Source organism: Chlorocebus sabaeus, chromosome 2 (genome assembly GCF_047675955.1).
Source record: "Chlorocebus sabaeus isolate Y175 chromosome 2, mChlSab1.0.hap1, whole genome shotgun sequence".
Classification (NCBI taxonomy): domain Eukaryota; kingdom Metazoa; phylum Chordata; class Mammalia; order Primates; family Cercopithecidae; genus Chlorocebus; species Chlorocebus sabaeus.
The window spans coordinates 95,445,750-95,473,428 of record NC_132905.1 but is presented as its reverse complement, the minus strand read 5'-3'; the positions used below and the strand labels follow the sequence as shown (position 1 = coordinate 95,473,428).

General features: G+C 51.7%; 2 protein-coding genes across 5 annotated transcripts in view; one reads left to right on the top strand and one right to left on the bottom strand.

The window, feature by feature from the left end:
* Nucleotides 1-10,482, top strand: part of TMPRSS2 (transmembrane serine protease 2) — a 32,332-nt gene extending 21,850 nt beyond the window's left edge. Inside the window, exons 8-12 of the mRNA XM_073004949.1 lie at nucleotides 3,480-3,651; nucleotides 5,020-5,195; nucleotides 6,257-6,352; nucleotides 8,425-8,567; nucleotides 9,087-10,482. Coding sequence (XP_072861050.1) covers nucleotides 3,480-3,651; nucleotides 5,020-5,195; nucleotides 6,257-6,352; nucleotides 8,425-8,567; nucleotides 9,087-9,263 — 764 coding nt within the window. The 3' untranslated portion in view covers nucleotides 9,264-10,482. The remainder of the gene's footprint in view (nucleotides 1-3,479; nucleotides 3,652-5,019; nucleotides 5,196-6,256; nucleotides 6,353-8,424; nucleotides 8,568-9,086) is intronic.
* A 6,609-nt stretch (nucleotides 10,483-17,091) lies between these two features.
* Nucleotides 17,092-27,679, bottom strand: part of MX1 (MX dynamin like GTPase 1) — a 34,658-nt gene continuing 24,070 nt past the window's right edge. For all 4 annotated transcript variants that reach the window (XM_073010768.1, XM_073010775.1, XM_073010772.1 and 1 more), the window contains 3 exons: nucleotides 27,313-27,389; nucleotides 25,760-26,005; nucleotides 17,092-17,783 (listed from right to left, as the gene is read on the bottom strand). In XM_073010768.1, coding sequence (XP_072866869.1) covers nucleotides 17,553-17,783; nucleotides 25,760-26,005; nucleotides 27,313-27,389 — 554 coding nt within the window. In that variant the 3' untranslated portion in view covers nucleotides 17,092-17,552. The remainder of the gene's footprint in view (nucleotides 17,784-25,759; nucleotides 26,006-27,312; nucleotides 27,390-27,679) is intronic.

Sequence of the window (27,679 nt, the reverse complement as noted above, 5' to 3'; positions counted from 1 at the left end):
CCCCCCCTCACCCCCACACTCACCCCCTCACTCCCTCTTCCTTTCACACCCCACCTCACCTTCACCCCCTCACTTCACCCCCTCACCCCCTCACTCACCCCCCTTCACCCCCTCCTTCACCCCCTCACCCCCTCACTCACCCCTCACTTACCCCTCACTCACCCCATCAGCCCCCTCACTCACCCCTCACCCCCTCATTCACCCCCTCACCCCCTCACTCACCCCTCACCCCCTCACTTCACTACCCTCACTCACACCCTCACCCCTTCACTCACCCCTTCACTCACTCACCCTTCTCACCCCCTCATCCCCTCACCCTTCACCCCCTCACTCACCCTCACCCCCTCACTCACCCCCACACCCCCTCACCCACCCCTCACCACCCCTCACCCCCTCACTCACCCCAACTCCCTCACTCACCCCCCTCACCCCCCTCACCCTTCACCCCCTCACCCACCCTTCATCCCCTCACTCACCCCTATCACCCCCTCACTCACCCCATTCACCCCCTCACCACCCCCTCACTCACCCCTCACTCACCCTCACACACCTCTACTCCCCTCATCTCACCCCCTCTACCCCTCTCTCACTCCCTTCACTCCCCTCAACCCCTCACTCACCCCCTCACCCCCCTCACCCCCTCACTCACCCTTTCACCCCCTCACACCCTCACTCCCCTACCCCCTCACTCACCTCCTTCACCCCTCACTCACCCCTCTCACCTCACCCCTCACTCACCCCTCCCTCACCCCCCTCACTCACCCTCACCCCCTCACTCTCACCCCCCCTCACTCACCTTCCCACCCCCACCCCCCTCACTCACCCCCTCACCCTCTCACCCCCCTCACTCACGCCTTCACCCCCTCATCACCCCTCCCCCCTCACTCACCTTACCCCCTCGACTCACCCCTCACCCCCCTCACTCACCCCTCACTCACTCTCACCTCCCTCACCCCCTCACTCACCCTTCACCCCCTCACTTCACACCCCCTCACCACCTCACTCTCTCACCCCTCTCTCACCCCTCACTCACCCCCCTCACCCCTCACTCACCCCCTCACTCACCTCACTCACGTTCACCCCTCATGTCACCCCCACTCACCCCTCACCACCCCTCACGTCACTCACCCCCTCACCCCCTCCACTCACCCTTCACCCCCTCACTCACCTTCACCCCCTCACTCACCATCCCCACACCCCTCACACCCTCACTCACCCCCTCACTCACCCCTTCACCCCCTCACTCACCCCTCCCTCCCCTCACCCCCTCACTCCCTCACTCACCCCCTCACTCCCCTCACTTCACCCTTCACCCGCTCACTCACCCCTCACTCCCTCCCTCACCCCTCACCCCCTCACTCTCCCTCACCCCTCACCCCCTCACTCACCCCCTCATCCCCTCACTCACCCCTTCACCCCCTCATTCACCCCCTCCCTCACTCACCCTTCACCCCCTCACTCACCCTTCACCCTCTCACTCACACACTCACTCCTCCCCTCACCCCCTCACCCCCTTACTCGCCCTTCACCCCCTCATTCACCCCTCACCCCCTCACTCACCCCCCTGACCCCCCTTGCTCACCCCCTGATCCCGTCGCCCTCGTCACTCACCCCCTCACTCCCTCAACTCTCACCTCCTCACTCACCCCCTAATCCCTCACTCACCCCGCTCACCCCTTCACTCACCTCCATCACCCCCTCATTCACCCCTTCAGCCCCCTCACCCACCCGTCATCTCCTCACTCACCCCTACTCACCCCCCTCAACTCCTCATTCACCCCTCACCCCCTAACTCACTCACTCACCCCCTCACCCTCACTCCCTCACCCCCCTCACTCACCTCCCTCACCCCCTTCACCCACCCCTAACCTCCTCAACTCCTCACTCACCCCCTAGTCACCCCCTCAACTCCTCATTCACCTTTCACCCCCTCACTTACCCCCGTACCCCCTTACCCACCTGCTCACCTTCTCACTCAACCCCTCACCCCTTCACTCATCCCTCACCCCCCTTACCCTCTCACCCCCTCACTCACCCCTTTACCCCCTCACCTACCTGCTCACCTCCACTCACCCCTTCACTCATCCCCACACCCCCTTACTCACCCCTTCATCCCTTCACTCATCCGCTCACCTCCTCACTCAACCCCTCACCCCCTCACTCCCTCACTCATCCCTCACTCCCTCACTCACCACCCCCCCTCACCCCTCTCCCCCTCAACTCCTCACCCTTCAGCCCCTCACTCACCCCCCTCACCCCCCTCACTCACCCCTTCACCTCCTCACTCACCCCCTCACCCCCTCACCCCCCACTCACCTTCTCACTCCACTCACCCCCTCACCCCCTCACTCACCCCCACACCCCCCTCACCCCCTCACTCATCACCTCATCTCATTCATCCTTTCACCTTCTCACTCACCTCCTCTTCACTCACCCCCTCACTCACCTCCTCACCCCCTCACTCACCCTCTCACCTCCTCACTCATCCCCTCACCCCCTCACTCACCCCCACACCCCCTCACCCCCCTCACTCACCCCCACACCCCCTCACCCCCACACCCCCTCACTCCCACACCCCCTCACTCATCACCTCATCTCCTCATTCATCCTTTCACCTTCTCACTCACCTCCTCTTCACTCACCCCCCTCACTCACCTCCTCACCCCCTCACTCACCCTCTCACCTCCTCACTCATCCCCTCACCCCCTCACTCACCTCCTTACCCTCTCATTCACCCTTTCACCTCCTTGCTCACCCCCCTCACCCCCTCACTTACCCCCTCACTTCCCCCCTCACTTCCTCAATCACCCCCTCACTTTTTCACTCACCCCACCACCCCCTCACTCACCCCCTTACTCCGTCACCCCCTCACCCCTCACTCATCCCCTCACCCCCTTAATTACCCCCTCACCCCCTCAATTACTCCCTCACCCCCTCAATTCCTCCCTCATCCTTTCAATTACCCACTCACCCCCTCACCTCCTCACCTCCTCAATCACCTCTTCACTCACCCCTTCACCTTCTCATTCACCCCCTCACCTCCTCACTCACTCACCCCTTCACCATCTCACTCACCCCCTCGTCTCCTCACCCCCTCACTCCCAGCCTGCCCCTCCGATCTTCCTTTTCTTTGTGTGAGAATCTGGGGCCCTTGAGTGGTGTCAGTCCCTCCAAGACTCAAGGAGTCCCCAGGGCCTTGTTATCCAGAACACCCCGACCTGGGTCCCAGGAGACCCCATGGGATCACAGGAGTGTTCAGGGATATGGTGCTTCCTGGGTCTGGGTAGGCTGAAGGGGCGTCCTCCCTTCTCCAAGCAAGAGGAGACCCCCAGGAGCCCCCTGAGTCGGCCCCCAGCAGTGGTGCTGGTGCCATCTGCCCTGTTCTTGCATCCTGGGAGACCCTCGGGAGGGGAGGGCACTGGGTGGCTGGGCGGCTTCTGCTGATCTCACCCCACTGGCCTCCTGTTTGTCTTCCTCAGCTTGCGGAGTCCGCTCAAACTTAAGCCGCCAGAGCAGGATCGTGGGCGGCCAGAACGCGCTCCCGGGGGCCTGGCCCTGGCAGGTCAGCCTGCACGTCCAGAACATCCATGTGTGTGGAGGCTCCATCATCACCCCCGAGTGGATCGTGACAGCTGCCCACTGCGTGGAAAAGTATGCCAGGGGCGGCGCGGGCTGGGTGGGGTCTCCGGGCTGGCCTCCAGTCACCCTGTGACCTTGAGCAGGGTCTCAACCCTTGCAGCCCGGGCGTCCTTGTGTTTAAATGGGGAGAGTGTTGCGCCTGCTTCCTAGGCTTGTGGGGCCCAGGTGCACTCATGCCGGGCAGCGCATGGCTGTCGTCCTTCAGCACGTGTGCACTGAGTGTGCCCTGCACACGGGACACAGGGTGCAGGTGGAACATTCTCCATGACGTCACCATGACCAGCGTTCCTTCCAGCCGCTGTCCTCTGAGCTCTGTCCTGCCCTTGAGTGAAACCCCTGCCCCCTGAGGTCTCCTCTCTCTGGGACACTAGTCCCAGGAGAGGACACACTCAGACAGGCTCAGGGGCCTCAGGCTGCCCTGCTGGAAGGTCCCTGGGGTTAAATGTTCTTGGCCACAGCATTGCTTATGCAAAGGGCTAGGTAGGGGTGAGGCTAGCTGTGACAGTGTTAGCATTTATGGAAGCTACCAACCCCTCCCCTTTTTCTTAAACACATAGTGCTTTTGGTCACATGCTGCTTTGGAGGAGGCCTCACTTGGCAGATGTATTTTTCTGCCTTAGAGAGAGGCTGAACTGGGTTTGACTCTTGGCCCAGTCCTCTCTGACTGCTGGCCTTAGATGATTCACTCAACATCTCTGACCCATGGTGCATGCAGCTATAAGATGGGCATGCCCTTCTCCTCTCGGGCTGTTATGAAGGTCAAGGAAGCAAGGGCTGTTACCCAAGGGTGCTCCCTTCTCTGCCCATCTTCACACCCCCGTATGCTCTGGGCCCTCTAGGAGCTGGGTTTCTCTCAAGGGCTGTTACCCAAGGGTGCGCCCTTCTCTCCCCCTCTTCATACTCCCGAATGCTCTGGGTCCACTAGGAGCTGGGATTATCTTAAGAGGGAAACACCTGGATAAAGGAAATGGTTTGATTGATATTGGACTTCAAGTCTGTTCATCAGTACCCGTTTATTAAGCACCTACTATGTGCCAGGAAATGCTTTGGCATACAAAGGAAAATAAGGGCCAGTCCTGCTAGAAATGGCCTTGAAACCCCAGGGAGGGATGTCGGCCCCGTGGTGGGTGCTGCAGATTCCTCGAAGGTGGCACAAGAGCCAGAAAGACGGATGATGTCGGGGGCTGAGGCGGGGAGTCGGAGTGGAGGGAGCGTGGGGGAGAAGGGGAGGCCAAGCCCCTCCTCCACTGTCTCCCTGTGAGGTTTTTGGTGAATCATCCCGCTCTGGGTGTCTTGCCTCCAGCTTCTGATGTTGGAAGTTCATCCACCAAGAGCTCCGTGTTTGTGGCTCTGAGATACTGAGTCCTTCTTCTCTCCCAGACCTCTTAACAGTCCGTGGCAATGGACGGCATTTGCGGGGATTTTGACACAATCTTCCATGTTCTATGTAAAAGGACACCGAGTAGAAAAAGTGATTTCTCATCCAAATTATGACTCCAAGACCAAGAACAATGACATTGCGCTGATGAAGCTGCATACGCCTCTGACTTTCAACGGTACACGTGGCTCAGGCTTGGCAAGCAAGTTGGCAGAATCTTAAGGAGATGTTGATTGGAAATGACACCTGTGCTGTGCCAAATGGAAGGGAGGCATTTGCGTTGAGCGAGGGTGGTGTGCAGTGGGTGGCCAGTGGGAGAGGCTCACAGAGGCTAAGAGCACCTGCCGCATTTGGGGGGTGGCAGCAGCCACCACATCTGTTCTGTACTATAGTGAGTGGTGATGATTCAAGCCAGGGGTGGAAAAGGCTAGAACAGGGCTTTCCCACTGCGGCACTCTTGACATCTGAGGTGGTTCTCTGTTCTGGGGCTCTCTTGTGCCTTGTAGGATGTTTAGCAGCGTCCAGCCTCTACCCACTGGAGGCCAGCAGCTCCCGAGTTGTGACAACCAGTGTTGTCTGCTGACATTGCCAAACATCCCCTTTGAGGCAAAGTCACTTCTAGTTGAGAACTACTATTGAGATGTGTAAAGATCCTTGATTTTTAAAGATACATTCTAAAACCAAGTTGCTTAATTCAGGACAAACATGCTTTCTCTTAGCCTCTTATTCGGTCCCACTCTGGTCCATCCAACGGTCTGGAATGTTCTAGCCCCGTGTGGACAGAGAAGAAACAAAACCTCAGCCCTCCCTACAAGGTGTCTGTATTCACACTGGGAAATGGTTCACATATAGAAGAGCGAACACACGAGCAACGGCGTGGTGCCTCTGGGGCGAAAGCTGACCCCGTCGGCTTTTTGGCTGTTGCCTCCTGTGTGTCTTTCCCATCTTGGTCACCTGGAGTGTGTAATTTTAGAAGCAGAGCTAGCAAATAATTCCTCTTATAGCAGAGTTAGCAAATAATTCTACTTATAAGTAGCGTAACTTCTTGCCTGCCAGAAGGAGGGGTCTGGCAGGGGGAGAAAGTGAGAATGTGGGACTTGTTGGGATGGAGGGTCCTCTGGGCAGGGTGGCCGGGGTGCCAGGCCCAGCAGCCTGCATGTGAGAAGGCCAGGTGGAGACATAGCCCGAGGCCTTGGGTGATACCAGCCTGGCTCACTGTGTTTTCTCTTCTTAAAACAGAGTTGGTGAAACCGGTATGTCTGCCCAACCCAGGCATGATGCTGGAGCCGGAACAGCACTGCTGGATTTCTGGGTGGGGGGCCACCCAGGAGAAAGGTGAGGCTCCTGGGCGTGTAGGACTGCAGGGCCCACAGATGGAGCATTGGGTTTGGAAGTGGGAGGTCCAGGTTTTAATCCCAGTTCTACTACTCAATGATTGGATGACTTTGGGTGATTCCCCCAGTCCTTGTGCCTCAGTTTCTCCATCTGCTAAATGGGAGAAATCCTGCCCAGTCTACCTAATACACTGTGTTCTTATTACGACCACACGGAGCAGCATGTGGAATGGCTTTTGAAGTATCTGGGTCATACGAGTTTAGAGGTGCAGGATCTCCTGTGTTGCACCCATTGTGAGCTTGGAGCTGCCCTGGAGATCCCACCAAGGCCTCCATGGCTGAGTGACAGGGGCTTGGTGAGGACGGGCATCTTGGACCTGTGGTGGCCACATCTAAGCCTGTCCTCTGCCCTGATAACCACAGAGAGAGGCTCTCTCGGCCCTCTTCAGTTGCAGTCTGCATTTCTCTCTGATAGTCTTTCAAATGAGGGGAGCCTGGCTGCTTCATTTTTATGGAGGGTTGGAAGAGCTTAGTGGCAGGCACAGAGGTTCATTTTACATATTGTTTACATCCTTCTCAAAAGCGTCTAGGCCATACAGACAGCAAATCCGTTCAAACAAGGGGAAAAGTACAAAGGTTGGGTGATTTGGGGGGAGCATCAGGGAAGGTAGTCGGGGGCATCCTGGCTCCTCATCAGCAGAAACTTACTGCAGTGGAGCCACAAGCTGGCAAAAGGCCTCATGGAATCCAAGATGAAGGGAATAGCGACAAATATGTGTGCAAACCTGCACCTAGTGCGGGCTGAGTGCTACTCAGGTGCCGGGAATGCAGAAGTGAACAGAGTAAGACAAACATCTCTGCTGTCAGGAGCTTTACCTCTCTTGTGGATGTGGGGGCCGGGGGCGGGGGGCAGGTGTGGTCAGACAGAAGACAAACAACTGAGCGAAGTACTTCCAAATATCTGAGGGTGGGGAGCAAGGTCCTGGCTACTTTGAAGGGGTGGTCAGGGAAGGCTTCTCGGAAGAGGTGGCATTTGAGCTGAGACTCAAAAAGGCTAGTGCATGTATCTTAAGGTGTGGTCAAGGGGCCAAGGAGGTGGGCTGGGGCCAGATTGCATAGGTCCTTGTGGATTATGGTGAAGACACCAGCTTCTCGTCTGCTTGAGGTAGTGAGATCGTGAGCCAGGGAGTGCCATGATCTGGCAGCTGTGCATTGGGGAGTGGAGATGAATGGATGGAGATGAGGATCATGGTGATAAGTCCATTGCTGTGGTTCCCGGAGACAGGAAGGCAGCTCATAGCAGAGTGTGGGGATGGTTGTGGAGAGATGAGGGTACATTTGAGCTAGAGCCACCAGACTTGCTGATGGGTTGCACGTCTGTGGGAGAGAGAGTGAGAAGTCAGGGACGATGGCTTTCTTCTCTGTGACTGAAGGCCCAGGGTGGCAGGTGGTGCCATCTTCCAAGACAGGGAATATTGGTTGGTGAGAATTTGGGGTGGGAGAAGGTGTGATGGAGGGTTCTGGTTTTACACATTAAGCCCACGGTGCCCAGAAGATACCCAAGGGGAGGCGAAGCGAGAGTGGGAAATGCAGAGGTAGCAAGTGCAGGCCGTATCTTGAGAAGCTCTAATGTGCAGGGGAGCCAAGAAGCAGGCGGCGTAGGGAGGGTTGTGCATGCTCCAGAAGGGTGTGTGTGTGCCAGAGGGGAAACGGGAGCCTGTGTCCTGGGTAGCGTTCAGTGAGGAGCGGGAAATTGGTTTGGCAGAACCAAGCCTTTGGTGAATAAGAGGAGGATTCCATGGCACTGATAGAGCCCTGTGGTTTCAGAACTGGGAAGTTCTTTCCCTGAAGCTGAACTCCAGAGCTGTACTCAGCACAGGCACTGCCAGTTGTAAGGAGAATCCAGGTTTCCCAGGAGAGGGCTTGGTGCTAGGATGAGCTGCCGGGGGCAGGGCTGGAGAGAGAGCTGTGACCATCTGTGTAGTGTGTGTGCGGGTCTCAGGGAGGGAAGTGTGCTCTCCCTGTGAGAGCTGCTGGCAACACTGGGAGCCCAACAAGTCTCCCTGTCCTTAGGGAAGACCTCAGACATGCTGAACGCTGCCATGGTGCCTCTCATTGAGCCGCGGAGATGCAACAGCAAACGTGTCTACGACGGCCTGGTCACACCAGCCATGATCTGTGCCGGCTTCCTGCAGGGGACTGTTGATTCTTGCCAGGTAATTCAACATTTTTATTCTACCTTTGACCCTTACCAGATCCTACTGAACCCCCCCCCCCCCACCCCGCCATGAGGGAGAGGGCATTCGTGGGGTCAGCAGAGCCTCCGCAGTGACATGGAGCCAGCTCGGGGCAGTCATGGGAAGTGATGGCCACAAACAGTGTGAACACTTCTGGTGGCAGAAGCAAGTACAAACAGCAAATCACACGCGCCCTCTGAAAAACTGGTATTTGGTAAAAGTGCCAGTGGAACAGAAACAAGTATTTAGACTATTTTAAATTATGAACAGCAATTTATTTGGTAACTATTAGCTTGTACAGATTAAAATTCAGGGTGGGGGCTGTCTCTTTGGGGGTTACATCTCTGTGACCGTCACCCTTTGATGGTGGAGACTTGAAGCCCACACAGTCACTCGTAACTCACACCGCAACACACACCCCCACCTCCTCTAGGCCTGGTCAGTGGTGTGCAGTGGATTGTGATTTTTCTGCTCTCTGTACCTTGCCGTGTCCCCCAGGGTGACAGTGGAGGGCCTCTGGTCACTTTGAAGAACGATGTCTGGTGGCTGATCGGGGATACAAGCTGGGGATCTGGCTGTGCCCAAGCTAACAGACCAGGAGTGTACGGGAATGTGACCGTCTTCACGGACTGGATTTATCGACAAATGAGGGTAACTATCCTGTCCTCCTTCTGACTGTTCTCTGATTCCTCAAGCCAAAGCCAGACATCTGTTAGGCATGGTTCTGCTGCCGGAAGCTGACTGCTGACCACTGGCCAGCAGGAAACAAACCCCGCTTACTCCAGCCACAGCCCCGTCCCCCTGGTGTCCACCCATTGCTCATTGCCTCTCACTGACTTCACTTGCATATTTCCCCTGGTGCTTGGATGAAAAGCGCTGGGGCTCGGCTTGTGTACGCTTTCATGCTCTGCTGACCACACTTACTTCTGGCTCAGCTGACTCAGTTATTCCACCCAGGCCACCTCACACCAACCTTTTTTTTTTTTTTTTGAGATGGAGTCTCACTCTGTCGCCCAGGCTGGAGTGCAGTGGCACGATTTCAACTCACTGCAACCTTTGCCTCCTGGGTTCAAGTGATTCTCCTGCCTCAGCCTCCCGAGTAGCTGGGATTACAGGCACCCGCCACCACGCCCAGCTACTTTTTGTATTTTTAGTAGAGATGGGGTTTCTCCATGTTGGCCAGGCTGGTCTCGAAGCCCTGACCTCAGGTGATCCGCCCACCTCTGCCTCCCAAAGTGATAGGATTACAGGCGTGAACCACCACGCCTGGCCTCACATGAAGCTTTCGATTTATAGAGAGCAGAGGGAAGAACCGACTGTGCCCATCCTTTTCTGGGGCTATCGAGTGGCCCCTGGGCAGCCCCCAATGTTAGGAAGTGCAGGAGCAGCCAGGGTTCTCTGATGCCCCAGACTCAAGCACGAGGGAAGGTCCCAGGGGTTCCCTGTGAACCTCATGGACGTCTCTGTTTAGCAGAGCCCTGGCCTTGGGCATTGCCCGGATAGAGGTTGAGAACCACATCTTCTCATCTCCAGGGCCTCAGACTGTAGTTTTCTCAGATTGCTATGCTTTCCAGGGCTGGGCTACTAGTGGAAGAAAATGCTCTATTCTGTGTCCTCTCAAGTCTCCCAGATGCCCAGTCTGTTGAAGGAGGAGCAGCACCAGGGGGCATTTCCCGCTAAGGCCCGACCTGCGTCTCCTTCAGATGACACGCAGGACTCAGGGCCTTCCCGTGACCATGGGGCCCAGCTTGGCCTCGCCTGGCACAGGGCCCAGTGCTGGAAACAGATGACCCCAGGGGAGGCAGGGCAGGAGGGAAGCTGGCAGGGCTGGCACGGTCAGCCAGGCTGAGGGGTGGACTCACGCCAGGATGGAGCTAGCAAATGAGCCGGGTATGTTTGGCGGCTGCAGGTGGGTCTGTGTGGCTGTGCGGGGAGGGAAGGGCTGTGTGGCAGGAGAGCAGCTGGGGGAAGCCCAGACTCTGCTGAAGAGATGTCCCTCGAGCTGGCCTGCACATATGCTGCCTGCTCCTCCAGGAGCTCCTGCCCCGCCATGCTCAGCCTAACTCTGACCTCCATGCTGGAGAGAAAAAGATCCTTTGTGCTATTAAGCCTTGCTTATTTGGTTTCTAAGTGCTTCATGTGAACCTAGAGGAAAAAAACTATTTTCCACCTTTGTTTGTCTTAAGAAAATAATACTTTTTTTTTTTTCCTATTTGAACAGGCAGATGACTAATCCTCATGGTCTTTGTCCTTGACGTCGTTCTACGAGAAAACAAAGCGGCTGGTTTTGCTTCCCCGTGCGTGATTTACTCTTACAGATGATTCAGAGGTCATTTTTATTAAACAGTGAACTTGCCTGGCTTTGGCACTCTCTGCCATTCTGTGTAGTCTGCAGTGGCTCCACTGCCCAGCCTGCTCTCCTTAACCCCTTGTCCACAAGGGGTGATGGCCAGCTGGTTGTGGACACTGGCGGTCAAGTGTGAAGGAGAGAGGTGGAGGCTGCCCCACTGAGATCTTCCTTTTGAGTCCTTTCCAGGGGCCACTTTCGGATGAGCATGGAGCTGCTGCCTCTCAGCTGCTGGACGGCTTGAGATGGAAGAGGAGACACATGGAAAGGGAGACAGCCAGGTGGCACCTGCAGCGGCTGCCCTCTGGGGCCACTTGAGTAGTGTCCCCAGCCTAGCTCTCCACAGGGGGTTTTTGATGATTGGTTCTTAGTGCCTTAGCAGCCCCAGATGGTGGCTGGAAATAAAGGGACCAGCCCTTCATGGGTGGTGACGTGGTAGTCACTTGTAAGGGCAACAGAAACATTTTTGTTTTTACAGGGTGAGAATGTAGACAGTGCCCTTGGTGCAAGGGAAGCAATTGCACAGGCACTTGCCCTGAGCACTCCTGGTGCAGGTCTCCACCTGCACATTGGGTGGGGCTCCTGGGAGGGAGACTCAGCCTTCCTCCTTATCCTCCCTGACCCTGCTGCCAGCACCCTGGAGATTGCACATGCCCCTTGGTCCTGGCAGGGGGCCAAGTCTGGCACCACGTTGGCCTCTTCAGGCCTACTAGTCACTGGAAATTGAGGTCCATGGGGGAAATCAAGGATGCTCAGTTTTAGGTACACTGTTTCCATGTTATGTTTCTACACATTGCTACCTCAATGCTCCTGGAATCTTAGCATTTGATGTCTCCAAGTAGTCCACCTACATTTAACTCTTTGAAACTATCATCTTTTTGCCAGGTTTGAGTGGTGGCCTATTTGAGATACTTTGACAAAATGATTGGCTTCTGACTTTATGTTCTATAAATGAATGTGCTGAAGGAAAGTGCCCATGGTGGCGGTGAAGAAGAGAAAGATGTGTTTTGTTTTGGACTCTCTGTGGTTCCTTCCAATGCCGTGGGTTTCCAACCAGGGGAAGGGTCCCTCTTGTATTACCAAGTGCCATAACCATCAGCACTACTCTAGCATGGTTCTGCCTCTTGGCCAAGCAGGCTGGTTTGCAAGAATGAAATGAATGATTCTACTGCTAGGACTTAACCTTGAAATGGAAGGTCATGCAATCCCATTTGCAGGATCTGTCTGTGCACGCGCCTCTGTAGAGAGCAGCATTCCCAGGCACCTTGGAAACAGGTGGCACTATAAGGTGCCTGCTCCCCAAGACACATCCTAAAAGGTGTTGTAATGGTGAAAACGTCTTCCTTCTTTATTGCCCCTTTTTATTTATGTGAGCAACCATTTGTATCTTTTTTAAACTGTAAAGTTCAATTGTGAAAATGAATATCTTGCAAATAAATTATGCAATTTTTTTCAAAGTCATTACTGCATCTTTGAAGTTCTGCCTGGTGAGTAGGACCAGCCTCCATTTCCTTGTAAGGGGGTGATGTTGAGGCTGCTGGTCAGAGGACCAAGGTGAGGCAAGGCCGGTCTTGGCGCTCCTCTGGTTGGTGCCCTCAGTTCCTGAAGCCTGTGCTGTTGGAGAGGTCCCTCAAATGACTCATTATTATTCTGTTAGTCTGTTGCCATGCTCCTAATAAAGACATACCCAAGACTACAATTTATAAAAGAAGTTTGTTGGATTTACAATTCCACATGACTGGGGAGGCCTCACAATCATGGCAGAAAGCGAGGAGGAGCAAGTCACATCTTATGTGGGTGGCAGCAGGCAAACAGTTTGTGCACAGAAACTCCCATGTTTGAAACCATCAAATCTCGTGAGACTCATTCACTATCCCAAGAACAGCACAGGGAAGACCTGCCCCCATGATTCAATCATCTCCTATCAGGTCCCTCCCACAACACCTGGGAATTATGGGCGCTACAAGATGAGATTTGGGTGGGGACACAGAGCCAAACCATATCATTCTGCCCCTACAGCCCCCAAATATCTTTACATTTTCAAAACGAGTCAGGCCTTTCCAACAGTCCCCTAAAGTCTCAACTCATTTCAGCATTAACTCAAAAGTCCAGAGTCTCATCCAATACAAGGCAAGTCGCTTCTGTCTATGAGCCTGTGAAATCAAAAGCAAGTTAATTACTTCCTAGATATAATGGGGTAAATACAGGCATTGGGTAAATACAGCCATTCCAAATGGGAGAAATTGGCCAAAATAAAGGGGCTGCAGGCCCCTTGCAAGTCCAGAATCCAGCAGGCCAGTCAAATCTTAGAGTGCCAAAATGACCTCCTTTGACTCCATCTGTCATATCCAGGTCATGCTGATGCAAGAGGTGGGTTCCCATGGTCTTGGGCAGCTCCACCTCTGGTTTTGCAAGATAGAGCCTCCTTCCTGGCTGCACCATGGGCTGGTGTTGAGTGTCTGAAGCTTTTCCAGGCACATAGTGCAAGCTGTCAGTGAATCTACCATTCTGGGGTCTGGAGGATGGTGGCCCTCTTCTCACAGCTCTACTAGGCCGTGACTCAGCAGGGACTGTGTAGTGGCTCCAACCCCACATTTCCCTTCTGCACTGCCCTAGCAGAGGTTCTCCATGAGGGCCCCACCCTGCAGCAAACTTCTACCTAGGCATCCATGCATTTCCATACATCTTCTGAAATCTGGGCAGAAGTTCCCAAACCTCAGTTTGTGCACTGGCAGGTTCAACACCATGTGGAAGCTGCCAAGGCTTAAGGCTTGTGACCTCTGAAGCCACAGCCCAAGCTGTACATTGGCCCCTTTTAGCCATGACTGTAGTGGCTAGGTTGCAGGGCATCAAGTCCCTAGGGTGCACATAGCACAAGGACCCTGGGCCTGGCCCATGAAACCACTTTTTCCTCCTAGGCCTCTGGGTCTGTGATGGGAGGGGCTTCTGTGAAGACCTCTGACATGCCCTGGAGATACTTTCCCCGTTGTCTTGGGGATTAACATTCAGCTCATTACTTATGCAAATTTCTGCAGCTGACTTGAATTTCTACTCGTAAAATGGGATTTTCTTTTCTATTGCATTGTCAGGCTGCAAATTTTCCAAACTCTTATGCCGTTTCCCTTTTGAAACTGAATGCCTTTAACAGCACCCAAGTCTCTACGTGAATGATCTGCTGCTTAGAAATCTCTTATGCCAAATAGCCTATATCATCTCTCTCAAGCTCAAAGTTCCACAAATCTCTAGGGCCAGGGCAAAATGCCCCCAGTCTCTTTGCTAAAATATAACAAGAGTAACCTTTGCTCCAGTTACCAGCCAAGTTCCTCATCTCTATCTGAGACCACCTCAGCCTGAATTTCATTGTCCATATCATTATCAGCATTTTTGTCAAAGCCATTCAAAAGGCCAGGTGTGGTGACTCACCCCTGTACTCCCAGGATTTTGGGAGGCCAAGGCAGGCAGACCACCTGAGGTCAAAAGTTCAAGACCAGCCTGGCCAACATGGTGAAACCCCATCTGTACAAAAATACAAAAATTAGCCAGGCATGATGGTGGGTGCCCGTAGTCTACTGTAAACTAAGGAGGCTGAGGCAGGAGAATCGCTTGAACCTGGGAGGTGGAGGTTCCAGCGAGCTGAGACTGTGCCAGTATACTCCAGCCTAGGCAAGAGAGTGAGACTCTGTCCTTATGTTCCCTCCTCCAGACCCGATTTTCCTGCCTCACTTACAGGGCAGACCACAGAAGCTGGAGAGCAGGCTCTGATCCCAGCACTGTCCGTCACGGGTGGGAATGGAGGGATGGGTAGGGAGGGGAAGTTCCATCGCTTGCCTGATCCCAGGGCCCCTCTAAGTGCAGGAAGGAATCACACAAAGCAGTCTCCAGGGCTCTCTCCAAGTTCTGACCACTGGGACCCCTCCCCTCTCCACTCTCAATGACTAGTTAGGACAGGCCTGGGGGATCACCACACATGTTCATTTTGGCCGAAAGGAACGTCCTTGCGGGCGCCTTGGGGCGTCCCCAGCAGGTTCACTCCCCTGGGGAAATTGAAATTGCTGTTCTCTGGGACACACACTGTCAGCTTTCTTCATCCTTTCTGGTTATCACTAGCAAAATTCTAACAACAGCAAAATAGAATCCTGTGCAACACTTTGACGCCTCCGACCCAGTGCAGCAGAACCTTAAAGGCAGGTGGAAGACTAACTTGGGTGGTGGTGGAAGGAAGGGACGTTTTGTAGTGGAGAAGTTTCCCAGGCCTGCCACAAGAGGGCACCCGCCTCATGGAAGGGCCGGCCTGTCTGACTCACCAACACAGCAGAGGACCTGGGCCACGTCCACTGCAATAACGCGTGCCTAGTATTGAATTAAGAATGCTTGGACTCCGCCGGGCGCGGTGGCTCAAGCCTGTAATCCCAGCACTTTGGGAGGCCGAGATGGGCGGATCACGAGGTCAGGAGATCGAGACCATCCTGGCTAACCCGGTGAAACCCCGTCTCTACTAAAAAATACAAAAAAACTAGCCGGGCGAGGTGGCGGGCGCCTGTAGTCCCAGCTACTTGGGAGGCTGAGGCAGGAGAATGGTGTGAACCTGGGAGGCGGAGCTTGCAGTGAGCTGAGATCCGGCCACTGCACTCCAGCCTGGGCGACAGAGCGAGACTCCGTCTCAAAGAAAAAAAAAAAAGAATGCTTGGACCCGCCCAGCCTTACTCTTGCAAACCTGTGTGCTGGTGTCATCTCTCCCTTAAGCATGAGTCAAAATGATCAGCCTCTCCTAACTCAGTAGCTCAAGTCAGCCTGCAAGGTGCACTTCAGCACCTGGGAGAGCCATAAAGGTACTGCCCAGCGGCAGCTGCTGACCTGGGCTTGTGAAATGCCCACTGCTCTCCGGACATCCTCTCTTATAAATGAATTCTCAAACTTTCCGAAGAATTGAGAATTATAGAGTCCCAAGAGTCAGAAGAGATCTGGGATGGGGGGCAGTCCAGAGGGGAGAGGATTGAGTTGCTGGTCCAGCCCCCATCCCCAACCTGACAAGCAGCTGTGCAGCTTGGCCTGATGCCTCCACTGCCTGGGACCTCACAGCTCCTGAGGAAGCCATGCCATCCGGGGGCTCCTCTGTAGAAAGTACCCCCATTACCCACACTGATCACCTAGAATGTACCTCCCCAGAGGACATCGCACCTTGGTGCTCACACTTCATCTCTCTTGTTGCCTCTTGGCTTTCTCTTTCCTAGGCTCGGGCAATCCTGATCCTTCAACTCTCCCCTTAAGGGACACAGTGTTTGGTCCTCTCCTGCCCCATCCACCCAGTCCACTGTTCAATTTCCTGCCCTTGAGCCTGCCTTGGCCTCATGGTGAGGAGGCCCAACAGCAGCACTGATTGGCAGCCATGGTTCTCAGGCTCAGGGCCTAAGAGTGTGGCTTAGAGTCTCCCCCCACCAGGCTAGACCAAGGAGAACTTCAGTCGGGTTCTCCTCCAAGGTTAGTGTTCTGCCTTCTCTGCTTCCCAGACCACTCCCCCGGCCACAGCCTCTGCAGGTAAAGGCCCACTGGGAAACCTCTTTTTTCTGATATGGAGTCTTACTCTGTAGCCTAGACTGGAGTACAGTGGCACAATCTGGGCTCACTGCAACCTCCACCTCCTGGGTTCAAGCAATTCTCCTGTCTCTGCCTCCTGAGTAGCTGGGACTATAGGCACATGCCACCACACCCAGCTAATTTTTGGATTTTTAGTACAGACGGGGTTTCACCATATTGGTCAGGCTAGTCCTGAACTCCTGGCCTCAGGTGATCCACCCGCCTTGGCCTCCCAAAGTGCTGTGATTACAGCGTGAGCCACCGCACCTGGCCTGGCAACCTCTTCTTGACTGGGCCTTGTGCTTTTCAACTCCATGCTAGGTACCCAGTGACTCAACAAACTGGACACTTGATCAATGCACATTATTAACAGTTAGCACCGCTGGCTTCATATTCTGTTTCATTTTTTTAAAGTGTGTTCCCCCATTTCCCTCCAGTCTGTAGGAAATCATCAGACCCTGTTCTTTTGCTCGCTCCTACCTGGCCCCGCCATGGAGGGCAGCTTTAGCGCCGACTGCTCCATTGCGTCCTACCTGCTAGTTTCAGGCTTCTCCCCAAAATACAAAACACGGCCGAGCGGTGTCCACTAGAAATAAGTTTATTACAAATGGAGGAGACAGGGCTCTGACAGGACTGACACACATGGCACTCATGCTCCTAAAACACTGGATTTGTGTAGGGACATTACAAAAACCAGGAAACAAGCTTCTGTGATGCTCAGTCCATGTCAGCTCCTAAGAATACAGAGAAGGGGAAGAGCTGCCAGGTGGAGCAATTCTGAGGGCTGAAAATCCCTTTCCCAGTACAAAGACAGCATCCTTCATCCCCACCAGCTCATGTGCATCTGAGGGTGGGGCTTTGTCTTCATGCTGGAAACCAAACTGCTCTCACAGCTTCTCGCTAAATTGCCATGGGCTTATGGATAAGCAGAGACTGTGACTATCAAGTCTGACTACCGAGCACTCAAGTAGTCTGTTCAGTGGTTACCTGGGAACAGGGGCAGACGGTGTGAGTGCACCTCTGCAGGGCTGGACAGAGCGTGGTTAGCCAGGGAACTGGGCGAGCCGGCGCCGAGCTTGCGTCAGCCGTGCAAGCCGCTCCTTCAGGAACTTCCGCTTGTCACTGGTGTCGCTCCGCTCCTTCAGGAGCCAGCTATAGGTGTCCTTGTCCTGCAGGAGCTGCAGCATGGCCTTCTGAAGCTGCTGGCCATATGTCTGGAGCATGAAGAACTGGATGATCAAAGGGATGTGGCTGGAGATGCGCTTGCTGGCCTCCTGGAAGGAAAGAACAGTTCGTGGGAGGGTGGAGGGGACACTGTGAGGAAGGGACTCTGACTTCACCATGTGCACATCAGCGGATCCAGATTCTCAATGAGGGACACCCTCGCGAGGCAAGGACCTTCCCCTGGGTTTCAAACCCACCAATCTCCTCCATGGTGGCGGCAGAGAGGAACGATGCACAGTGCAGAGAATGTCCCAGCTATGAGTCATATTCCCACCAGCTTTTCCTGACCATTAAATGGGTACCTCTGATGGAAGGGGGCAAAATATGCTCTATAAAGGTAAGCAGGCAGACAGTGCAAAAACTGCATTTCCAGACCAGCCTGGTCAATGTGGGGAAACCGCCTCTCTATTAAAAATACAAAAACTAGCCAGGTGTGGTGGCACGCGCCTGTAGTTCCAGCTACTTGGGAGGCTGAGGCAGGAGAATCACTTGAACCCCGGAGGCCAAGATTGCGCCACTGCACTCCAGTATGGGCGACAGAGCAAGACTCCATCTCAAAAAAATTTAAAAAAGAAAAAGAAAAAAACTGCATTTCCAAATTATTTACAAGCCTGCCAAAGAGATTTGAAGGCTGCTGCTTCTTTTTAATCAACACTCAAGTGACTCAGTAGAAAAAAACACTGGGCTTTCAAAAGCCATGGAACGGAGCTGTCTGAGTTACCTGCGTGTAGACAGTTTCTACCACTTCCTTTCTCCCTCCCCAGAGTCCCACCTATTAGCAAAACTTTTTTCTTTCCCAGGATGGGTGGATCTCAGGAAGTTGCAGTGTACTGGTCCCTCAGCAAGGTTCTGGTATCTTCTCTATAAAACAGGGCTAATGTGAGGCACTGGTCTCATGGGGTGGTTAAAAACATTAAAGGAGTTAAAAGATGAAATTTTAGAAAGATGCAAGTTTAGAAAGATGCCAGGCATGTAATAAGCACTTCGTACTGGTGAGACTGAGGAGGAACTCCCGATCCATGTTCTGTGACCAGAGTGACCGAGAGGCAGGGCAGTCACCACCTGGAAATGGGGGAAAGGAGACAGGACCAGGCGGAAGGCAGGCATTCAGGGCAATGCTGGAGCCCCAGACAGGGGCAGACAGTGTGAGTACGCACCAGCAGAACTGATGAGAATCAGCTGCAAAACTGCTACAAACAGTAAGAGTCAGGACGGGTGTGAGGTATGGCATTGATACATCTAAAGCTCATATACCAAAATCGCATCTGACACCAACAAACAGGAGACATAGAGGGAGAAAAGCCGCTTTACAGTATACAACAATGAGAACATGTAGGCATAAACCTCAGAGATGTGCACCTTATACAAAGAAAACTTTAAAATATTCCTGAGGACCCGGCAAAAGGAGGCCTTAAAAACAGAAAGACTTGGGAGGTTGAGGCAGGTGGATCACAAGGTCAGGAGATCCAGACCATCCTGGCTAACACAGTGAAACCCCGTTTCTACTAAAAATACAAAAACATTAGCTGGGCGTGGTGGCAGGCGCCTGTAGTCCCAGCTATTCAGCAGGCTGAGGCAGGAGAATGGCGCGAACCGGTGAGGCGGAGCTTGCAGTGAGCTGAGATTGCGCCACTGCCCTCCAGCCTGGGAGACAGAGATCAGCCTTGCCAACACGGTGAAACACTGTCTCTACAATAAAACAACAATAACCACAGCAACAATAAAACTTAAGCAGGTCATGGTGGTGTACACGTGTAGTCCCAGCTACTTAGGAGGCTGAGGCTGGAGAATCACTGGAACCTGGGAGATGGAAGTTGCAGTGAGCCGAGATCGAGCCACTGCACTCCAGCCTGGGCAATAGAGCGAGACTCTGTCTCAAACAAAACAAAACAAAATCAATAAAAAACCGGAAAGGCTCAAGATGTTCTTGGAAAAAGACACGACGTCAGCACAACGTCAGCGCTCCCTACGGAGGGCTATGCAGTGAACGCAATCCCAGTACATACAGCAGCAGTTCTCCTCGTTCATGAGAAACTGGATACACTAATTCTGAAATTCATATTGAAACTGAACAAACACAAAGAAGCAGAACATCTCTACATAAAAACAAGTGGGAACTCAGAGAACTGGACACCCATGTTCTTAGCAGCACTATTTACAACAGCCAAAAGGTGAAACAAGTCAAGTATCCACGATACAAGAAATGGGTAAAAATAATGTGGTGTGTCTATCAATGGAACAGTATTCTGCTTTTATTAAAAAGGAGTGAACCTGTAATCCCAGCACTTCGGGAGGCCGAGGTGGGAGGACTGCTTGAGCCCAGGAGTTCAAGACCAACCTGAGCAACACAGGGACACCCCATCTCTATGAAAATTTAAAAAATCACCCGGGTGTGGTGGTGCATGCCCGTGGTCCCAGCTACTTGGGAGGATGGCTTGAGCCTGGGAGACTGAGGTAGCAGCGACCTAGGATCACACCACTGCCTGGGCAATAACAGCGAGACCCTATCTCTAAAAATAACAACACACTTTGGAAGGCCTAGGTGGGCAGATCACTTGAAGTCAGGAATTCCAGAACAGCCTGGCCAATATGGTGAAACCCTGTCTCTACTAAAAATACAAAAATTAGCCAGGCGTGGTGACACACACCTGTAATCTCAACTAATCGGGAGGCTGAGGCAGGAGAATTGTTTGAATCCAGGCAGCGGGAGGCTGCAGTGAACTGAGATCATGCCATTGCACTCTAGCCTGGGGGACAGAGCAAGACTCTGTCTCATAATAAATAAATAGGCGTGAACCTCTGACACTTGCTACCACCTGGATGAGGACATCATGCTACATGAAATAAGCCAGTCACAACTCCTATGAGGTACTTAGGTTAGTTGAATTCACAGAGACAGACAGTAGGATGGTAGCTGTCAGGGACTCGGGGACAGGAATGGGGAATGTGTTTAATGAGGACAGAGTTTCAGTGTGGGAAGGTGATAGGGTCCTGGAGGTAGCTGCTGGTGATGCTGGCACGATATGAATGTGCTTAATGCCACTGAACTATGTACCCCAAAATGGTTAAGATGATAAAACAGACATGATGAATATTTCTGCACAATTGCACGAAAGAAAAAGTGAGGGTGATGTGGGGGTGCTGGCTGCACTAGATGGTGAAACATGGGATAGGGATGTACCAGTGTGACCTGGGTGACACTGACGGATGAAAAGAAGGAAAACAGGGCTGAAGACAGGGTGCAGACAGGACCCAACGCAGAGAGGAAGCGAGTGCCGGAGCGGACCAGCGGGAACTAGACGACCCTCCCAGGATGGGACTGGGACCTCTGCTGCCATCTGGATCCTGCCTCATTCTTGACATCAAAGAACTCCAAATGGACCAAAGGTATCATGTAACAGTTAAAATAAGAAATTAAAGAAAATATTGTCTACCTCATTTATCATCTCGGAGAGACAAAGTCCTTTTAAAGTATGACAAAAACCACTGAAGCCCAAATCCCATTCAAATTTTCTGCTCTAGAAAACTTGAGCATAGTCTAAAACCACCATAGACAAAAATGACAAAGCAAATGACAAAATGCAGAGCGTCTGCATCAGAAATCGCAGATGTCTACTATCTCGCCATGCCGAGACACTCCTCCTGGATGAACTGTTTGCTGAGCAAGAAACAGAAATAACTCTCAACACACAGAAAGATGCACCACCTCATCGTCATAAGAGGATGCCAATTAAAATTATAATGAGACGTCATTTTCGTCTATTAGGCTGTCAAAAAACCCCAAGGAGGCTGGGCACAGTGGCTCACGCCTGAAACCCCAGCACCTTGGTAGGCCGAGGCGGATGGATCACAAGGTCAGGAGTTCAAGACCAGCCTGGCCAATATGGTGAAACCCTGTCTCTACTAAAAAAGAAACAAAAATTAGCCGAGTGTGGTGGCATGTGCCTGTAGTCCCAGCTACTCAGGAGGCTGAGGCAGGAGAATCACTTGATCTCAGGAGGCAGAGGTTGCAGTGAGCCCAGATTGAGCCACTGCACTCCAGCCTGGGCGACAGAGTGAGACTCTGTCACCAAAAAACAAAAACAAACAAAACAAAAAAAAACAAAAAAAACCCCAGCAACTTTAGTGCAGACTAAACTGGCCAGTATGGATGGAAGCAGGCCTTCTCTGGGTAACCTTTATCAGTCTAAAACAAGCCATCCTTTCCCCAGCTGTGATGCTCTGTTTCGTGTGTCAACTTGGCTAGGCTCGAGTCCTCAGTGATTCCATCAAACACGAATCTAGGTATTGCTGTGGAGGTATTCTGTAGATGTGGGTAATGTGTAACCCCCTGTAAGTGAAGGAGGCCATTCTCGAGGATGTGGATGGGCCTCATCCAATCAGTTGAGGGTCTTAAGAAAAATGAGGTTTCCCTAAAAAGAAGAAATTCTGCCTGTAGACTCAGCCTTAGCTCCTGCTGCAATTTCTGGTCTGCCCTCCCTGCTGGCATGCCCTGGGAATTTGGACTTGCCAGGCCCCAAAATGGTAGAAGCCAATTCCTTGAAAATATATCTATTTCTTTCCTTTTTTTTTTTTTTTTTGTGAGATTGAGTCTCGTTCTGTCACCCAGGTTGAAGTGCACTGGTGTGATCCTGGCTCACTACAACCTCTGCCTCCTAGGTTCAAGCAATTCTCGTGTCTCAGCTTTCCAAGTAGCTGGGACTACAGACATGGGCCACCACGCCCAGCTGATTTTTTTGTAGTTTTAGTAGAGACCGGGTTTCACTGTGTTGGCCAGGCTGGTCTCAAACTCCTGGCCTCAAGAGATCCACCCACATCAGCCTCCCAAAGTGCTGGGATTACAGGCGTGAGCCACCATGACTGGCCGAAATATATTTCTTTACATACATATATCCGTGGTTCTATTTCCCTGCACAATCCTAATATAACAGGAATCTCATTTCTGGGAGTTGATGCTTCCACATACATGATATACAAACAAACCTATTCACAGCAACACGCCTGCATTAGCAAAAGACGCAAACAAACTGTTCACTTCAAGAGCTGGCTCAATACACCACAACTATACAGTGGGATACTCAGCAGCCATTGAAAAGAACAAGGCAGCTCCATCAGAACTGAGGCAGAACAATCTCCCAGGTACAGCAAAAGAGGCAGGGTGCAGAGGAGCACATCTACTCCTCTGCTAATCTTTGTGTAAAAACCATTACAAAACGTATAGGCATGGGAGCTTTGGAATGCATGACTCGCCCTGGGAGGACAGAGATGAACCTGGAGAAGGGCTGCTTCTGTCCAGGGAGCTGCTTGGCTCAGAGACTTCTTTGCCATTGTCACTCATCCTATTGTTTGGATTCTGTGCATGTATATGCCTCACCTACTCTCAAGGTAACTATTCATTCTAGGAGGCAGTGTAAAAAGCAGACAGGTGTGAGCTTGGTTGCAGGAGAAGCCGATGTGCATGCCTGTCTTCCCCTTAACTGGCTTCACTCATGTGCGTGCAGCTCCCAGTGTCTGGAGGAATGGAGGTTGACCCTTGGTTTATAGCCTTGCTGCTCAAAGTGCAGTCTCCATCCAGTAGTATGGGGACCCCTGAGAGCCCGTTAGAAATGCAGAGGCCAAGCATGGTGGCTCACGCCTCTAATCCCAGCACTTTGGGAGGCCAAGGCAGGCAGATCACTTGAGGTCAGGAGTTCAAGTCCAGCCTGGCCAACATGGTGAAACCCCATCTCTACTAAAAATATAAAAACAGCCAGGCATGGTAGCAGGTGCCTTTAATCCCAGCTACTTGGGAGGCTGAGGCAGGTGAATTGCTTGAACCCAGGAGGTAGAGGTTGCAGTGAGCTGAGATTGTGCCACTGCACTCCAACCTGGGTGACAGAGACTCAGTTTCAAAAAAAAAAAACAGAATCTCAGCCTCATCCTGATCTGCAATTAGCATCTGCATTTCCACAAGATCCCCCGGAGGCCCCTGTGCTGGGTGAAGTTTGAGAAGCACTGCTTTAAACCATCCCAATAGTGAGGCAATGGGGACATGTGATAAACCAAGAGATTACAATTTGCTTTACCTCCTCAGGTGTTTACACATCCCAAGGGCTCTACCTGAGTTGTGCCTGTGTTCACTGCCTCCTTCCCCAGGATGAATTAGATGGTACTTCAGGTTATCTGAATCGTGCAGTATCACCCAAAGCATGTGTCTATGAGACAGCTTCCATTTAGTCTGCTACCACTGCATTCCAATGCTGCACTAAGGAACTTGTTAACCAAAAATAAAATCCTATGCCTTCCAGCCAACTCAACAGACCCACTTCTTGGCCAAGTAGACCCCAGAGAAACCTGAAAATCTGCATTCCTGGCCATAACAGGAAGAGAAGCCAGGCCCCTTTTGGAGTTTAGGTTGAAATTGAGATAAGACTGGCAGACAAGACTGTGGCAGTAAGATACCAGATTATAAAGTCATACGAGGCAGGGGTTAAGTCACACATGCCCAACAAACCATAAAATCTCCTTGGATGGGCTTTCATGAACTCGGTATAATATGGCTTACTTTCCAACCCGACTCTGTTATAGCATCACAAGACAGATAGCAGACCCTAAAGGAAATACAAATATTTTACCTAAAAATACATTTTTTGGACATATTTTGAAACGGCTGTTACAGGACCAACAGATCGAAATGGCCCTTCCATGCTTTGTGGGGGGGTGGAATTTGCACCATAAAGAATCTCCATCAATGCAGCCAGACCTCTCCCCTTCTAGGACTTCCCTGAATTTAGGAGATTAACTGAGAACCTGCTGCCTCTAAGGCCTGAAAAGAAACATTTGCCATTTATTCTCTCTGAAGGCTGCTACCCAGAGTCTTCATCTACATACCTTTGGCCTCTAACACCGCCCTTAACTCAGGTATTTCTTTCTATTGATGTCAGGTCTGTAAGACAAAGTTTAACTCTTTCAAGCAATTGCCAACTGGAAAATCTCTGAACCCACATATGACTGGTAAGCTCCTCCTCCTTCAAGGTATCCTGCCTCTTTAGGGAGGACAAGTACATCTCCCATGTATTTATGATTTTACCTACAATTCCTGCCTCCCTAAAATGTATAAAATCAAACCGCATCCTGACAGCCTCAGGCACACTTCCTCAGGACCTTCCGAGACTATTCCCAGAGCCATGGTCCCTCATATTTGGCTCAGAATAAACCTCTTTCAAATATTTTAACAGAGTTTGGTTTTTCCATTAGTAAGCAATTAACATCATCCATACTTGTCTACTGGAATATCCACTAGAATCTATGAGGAGACACCATTTTACAAAGAAAGCTGGGGCTCAGAGAGGTTAAGTAACTTGGCTAGAGCTAGACAGCCATCAAAACCAGACGTCAGTGGCTCTAAGCCACCAACTCTCGGTCTGAGGTTGAGCTGCTTCTATGGAGGCGATATGGTTTGGCTGTGGCCCCACCCAAATCTCATCTTGAATTGTACTCCCATAATTCCCACATGTTGTGGGAAGGACCCAGTGGGAGATAATTGAATCATGGGGGCAGTTTATCCCATGCTGTTCTCGTGGGAGTGAATAAGTCTCACGAGATCTGATGGTTTGATAGGGGAAACCCCTTTCACTTGGCTCTCCTCTTTCTTGCCACCACTGCCAGGTAAGAAGTGCCTTTTGCTTTCTGCCATGATGGTGGATGGCCTCCCCAGCCACGTGAAACTGTAAGTCCATTAAACCTCTCTCTTTTGTAAATTGCCCAGTCTTGGGTATGTCTTTATCAGCAGCATGAAAATGAACTAAGGCAGGAGGCTAACAAGGAGGTGAATGACAGAGCTGACCAATGTCACCTACAGAGAGAGCAAGACTAAAGAGACAGGCGCTTAGAAGAAAAGGAAAGAACGGAAGCCGCCATCCTGAAGCACGCGAAGACGTAAGGGAACCCGCCATCCTGAACCACGCCAAGACGTAAGGGAAGCCGCCATCCTGAACCACGCGAAGACGTAAGGGAAGCCGCCATCCTGAACCACGCGAATACGTACCTGGTGATAGGCCATCAGGTGCTGAAAGATCTCCTCCATGGAAGAGTCTGTCGAGGAGGGCTGGAAAGTCCCCACATCCCAGGATTTCTTCTTCTTTTCTTCTTCCAGCTCCTTCTCTCTGACCTTCTGCAATGCACCCCTGTATACCTGGTCCTGGCAGTAGACAATCTGCTCCATCTGGAAGTGGAGGCGGATCAGCTTCTCACCTTCTCTCTCTTGTTCTGTTCTAATGTCTTCGATTTTGGACTACAATTTCAAACAAACAAACAAACAAACAAAAAACACAACTCGGTTTCCCGAGTCACAGGAAAGTAGGTAAGAAGTCAGTAAATACCAGGTTACCCGACGTGAGTGAAACAACACGTTTCCTGGGAACAGCCCTCTGGGCCATGCCCTGGTGTATCTAAGGTGGGTTTTTAGCCCTGGCTGAGGGTCAGATGGGCCAGACCCCCATCCCGGGGCCTGGGGACCTGCATGGGCTTTGCTTTCAGGTTCTATAACTTGGCTTCTTTCCTTTCTCTTTTAGCAGCTTTTATATCTGATGGTGAGGATTGTCATATCAGATAATCCACAGGGATGAGCAGGGGAGCCAAGTTTAAGTCAGACAAATTCTGTTGTATGTTCCTGGGGTTTAGAGAAACTGGTTGTCAAAACCTGAGGAGGAGAAACTTCACTCCTGGACCCTTCCAGGCCTTGATGAGAGGCACAGTGCACGGTGGCAGGTGCATCCTAAACATCTTCCTGCACATCCATCTCGACCTTCTGGGGAAGGCCTTATTAGCTTCATTTTATGAATGAGGAGTCGGGGCACAGGCTGGAAGTGGCACATTCCAAGGCCTCACCCAGCTGGTGAATGGTGGGGCCAGGCTCCTCATCTGTGCCGGGGGATGCCTGTTTCTAAGAGTGGCTAAGTGTGGTCTCTTGGCCCAGTCTGTCCCCCAGGCTCATTTCCTGTAGGCTCTTTCTTCATTCTGGAAAGTTTTGAGACAGGGTCTCGCTCCGTCACCTAGGCTGCGGTGCAGTGGTGCAATCTCGGCTCACTGCAATCGATTCTCAAGTGTCAGCCTCCCAAGTAGCTGGGACTACAGGCAGGTACCACCATGCGCCCAGCTACTTTTCTGTATTTTTAGTAGAGATGGGGTTTTGCCATGTTGGCCAGGCTGGTCTCAAACTCCTGGCTTTAAGTCATCTACTGGCCTCAGCCTCCCAAAATGCTGGGATTACAGGCTCATCGTGCCCACTTGGGCCAGAAAGATTCTATTTTTATACGTAGCTTCCTCAATGAGTTTCTGGATTTGGAGCCATTGCCTTTAGATGTGATAATCTTCTCCACTAACTGTGGATCTCTTGCTCTATGTGTTTAAGCACTCTCTCCTTTATTGCTTTCAACCAGACATCACCAGTAACACCAGAAGAAGCACTAGTGAGTGATGTTATTTGCTGCTCTAAATGTATACAATAAAATTGAAATAATCCTCATCCAAGAAATCTGTTTTCTAGTGTCAAGCTTAGTTTTTTTTTTTTTTTTAAAAATAACACACAGTTGGTTTTACCTTGGCGGTTCTGTGGAGGTTAAAAAGTTCTTCAAAATTTTTCATTGAAACATCTGTGAAAGCAAGCCGGACCATATCTAATGAAAGAGAGAAAAACGGTTCAATATTGGTAGGATCATTTGTTCTCTTCCTAAGATGCAAAAAAAATATGAGGATCAAATGATATGAAGTTTCCCCTCTCCCCCCTCCCTTCTTCTCTTTACCATGAAAAAGGAAGGTGGGCTCTTTTTGCTTAATAACTTGCTGGAAGAATCTTAAAAGCAAATGACCCCTGGCATACATTTATTTGATATTTAAGCTTTTTATCCTAAACAGTTGCAAATAATATAATTTCTGTTAAATTATATATATTAATATTTTATGATAC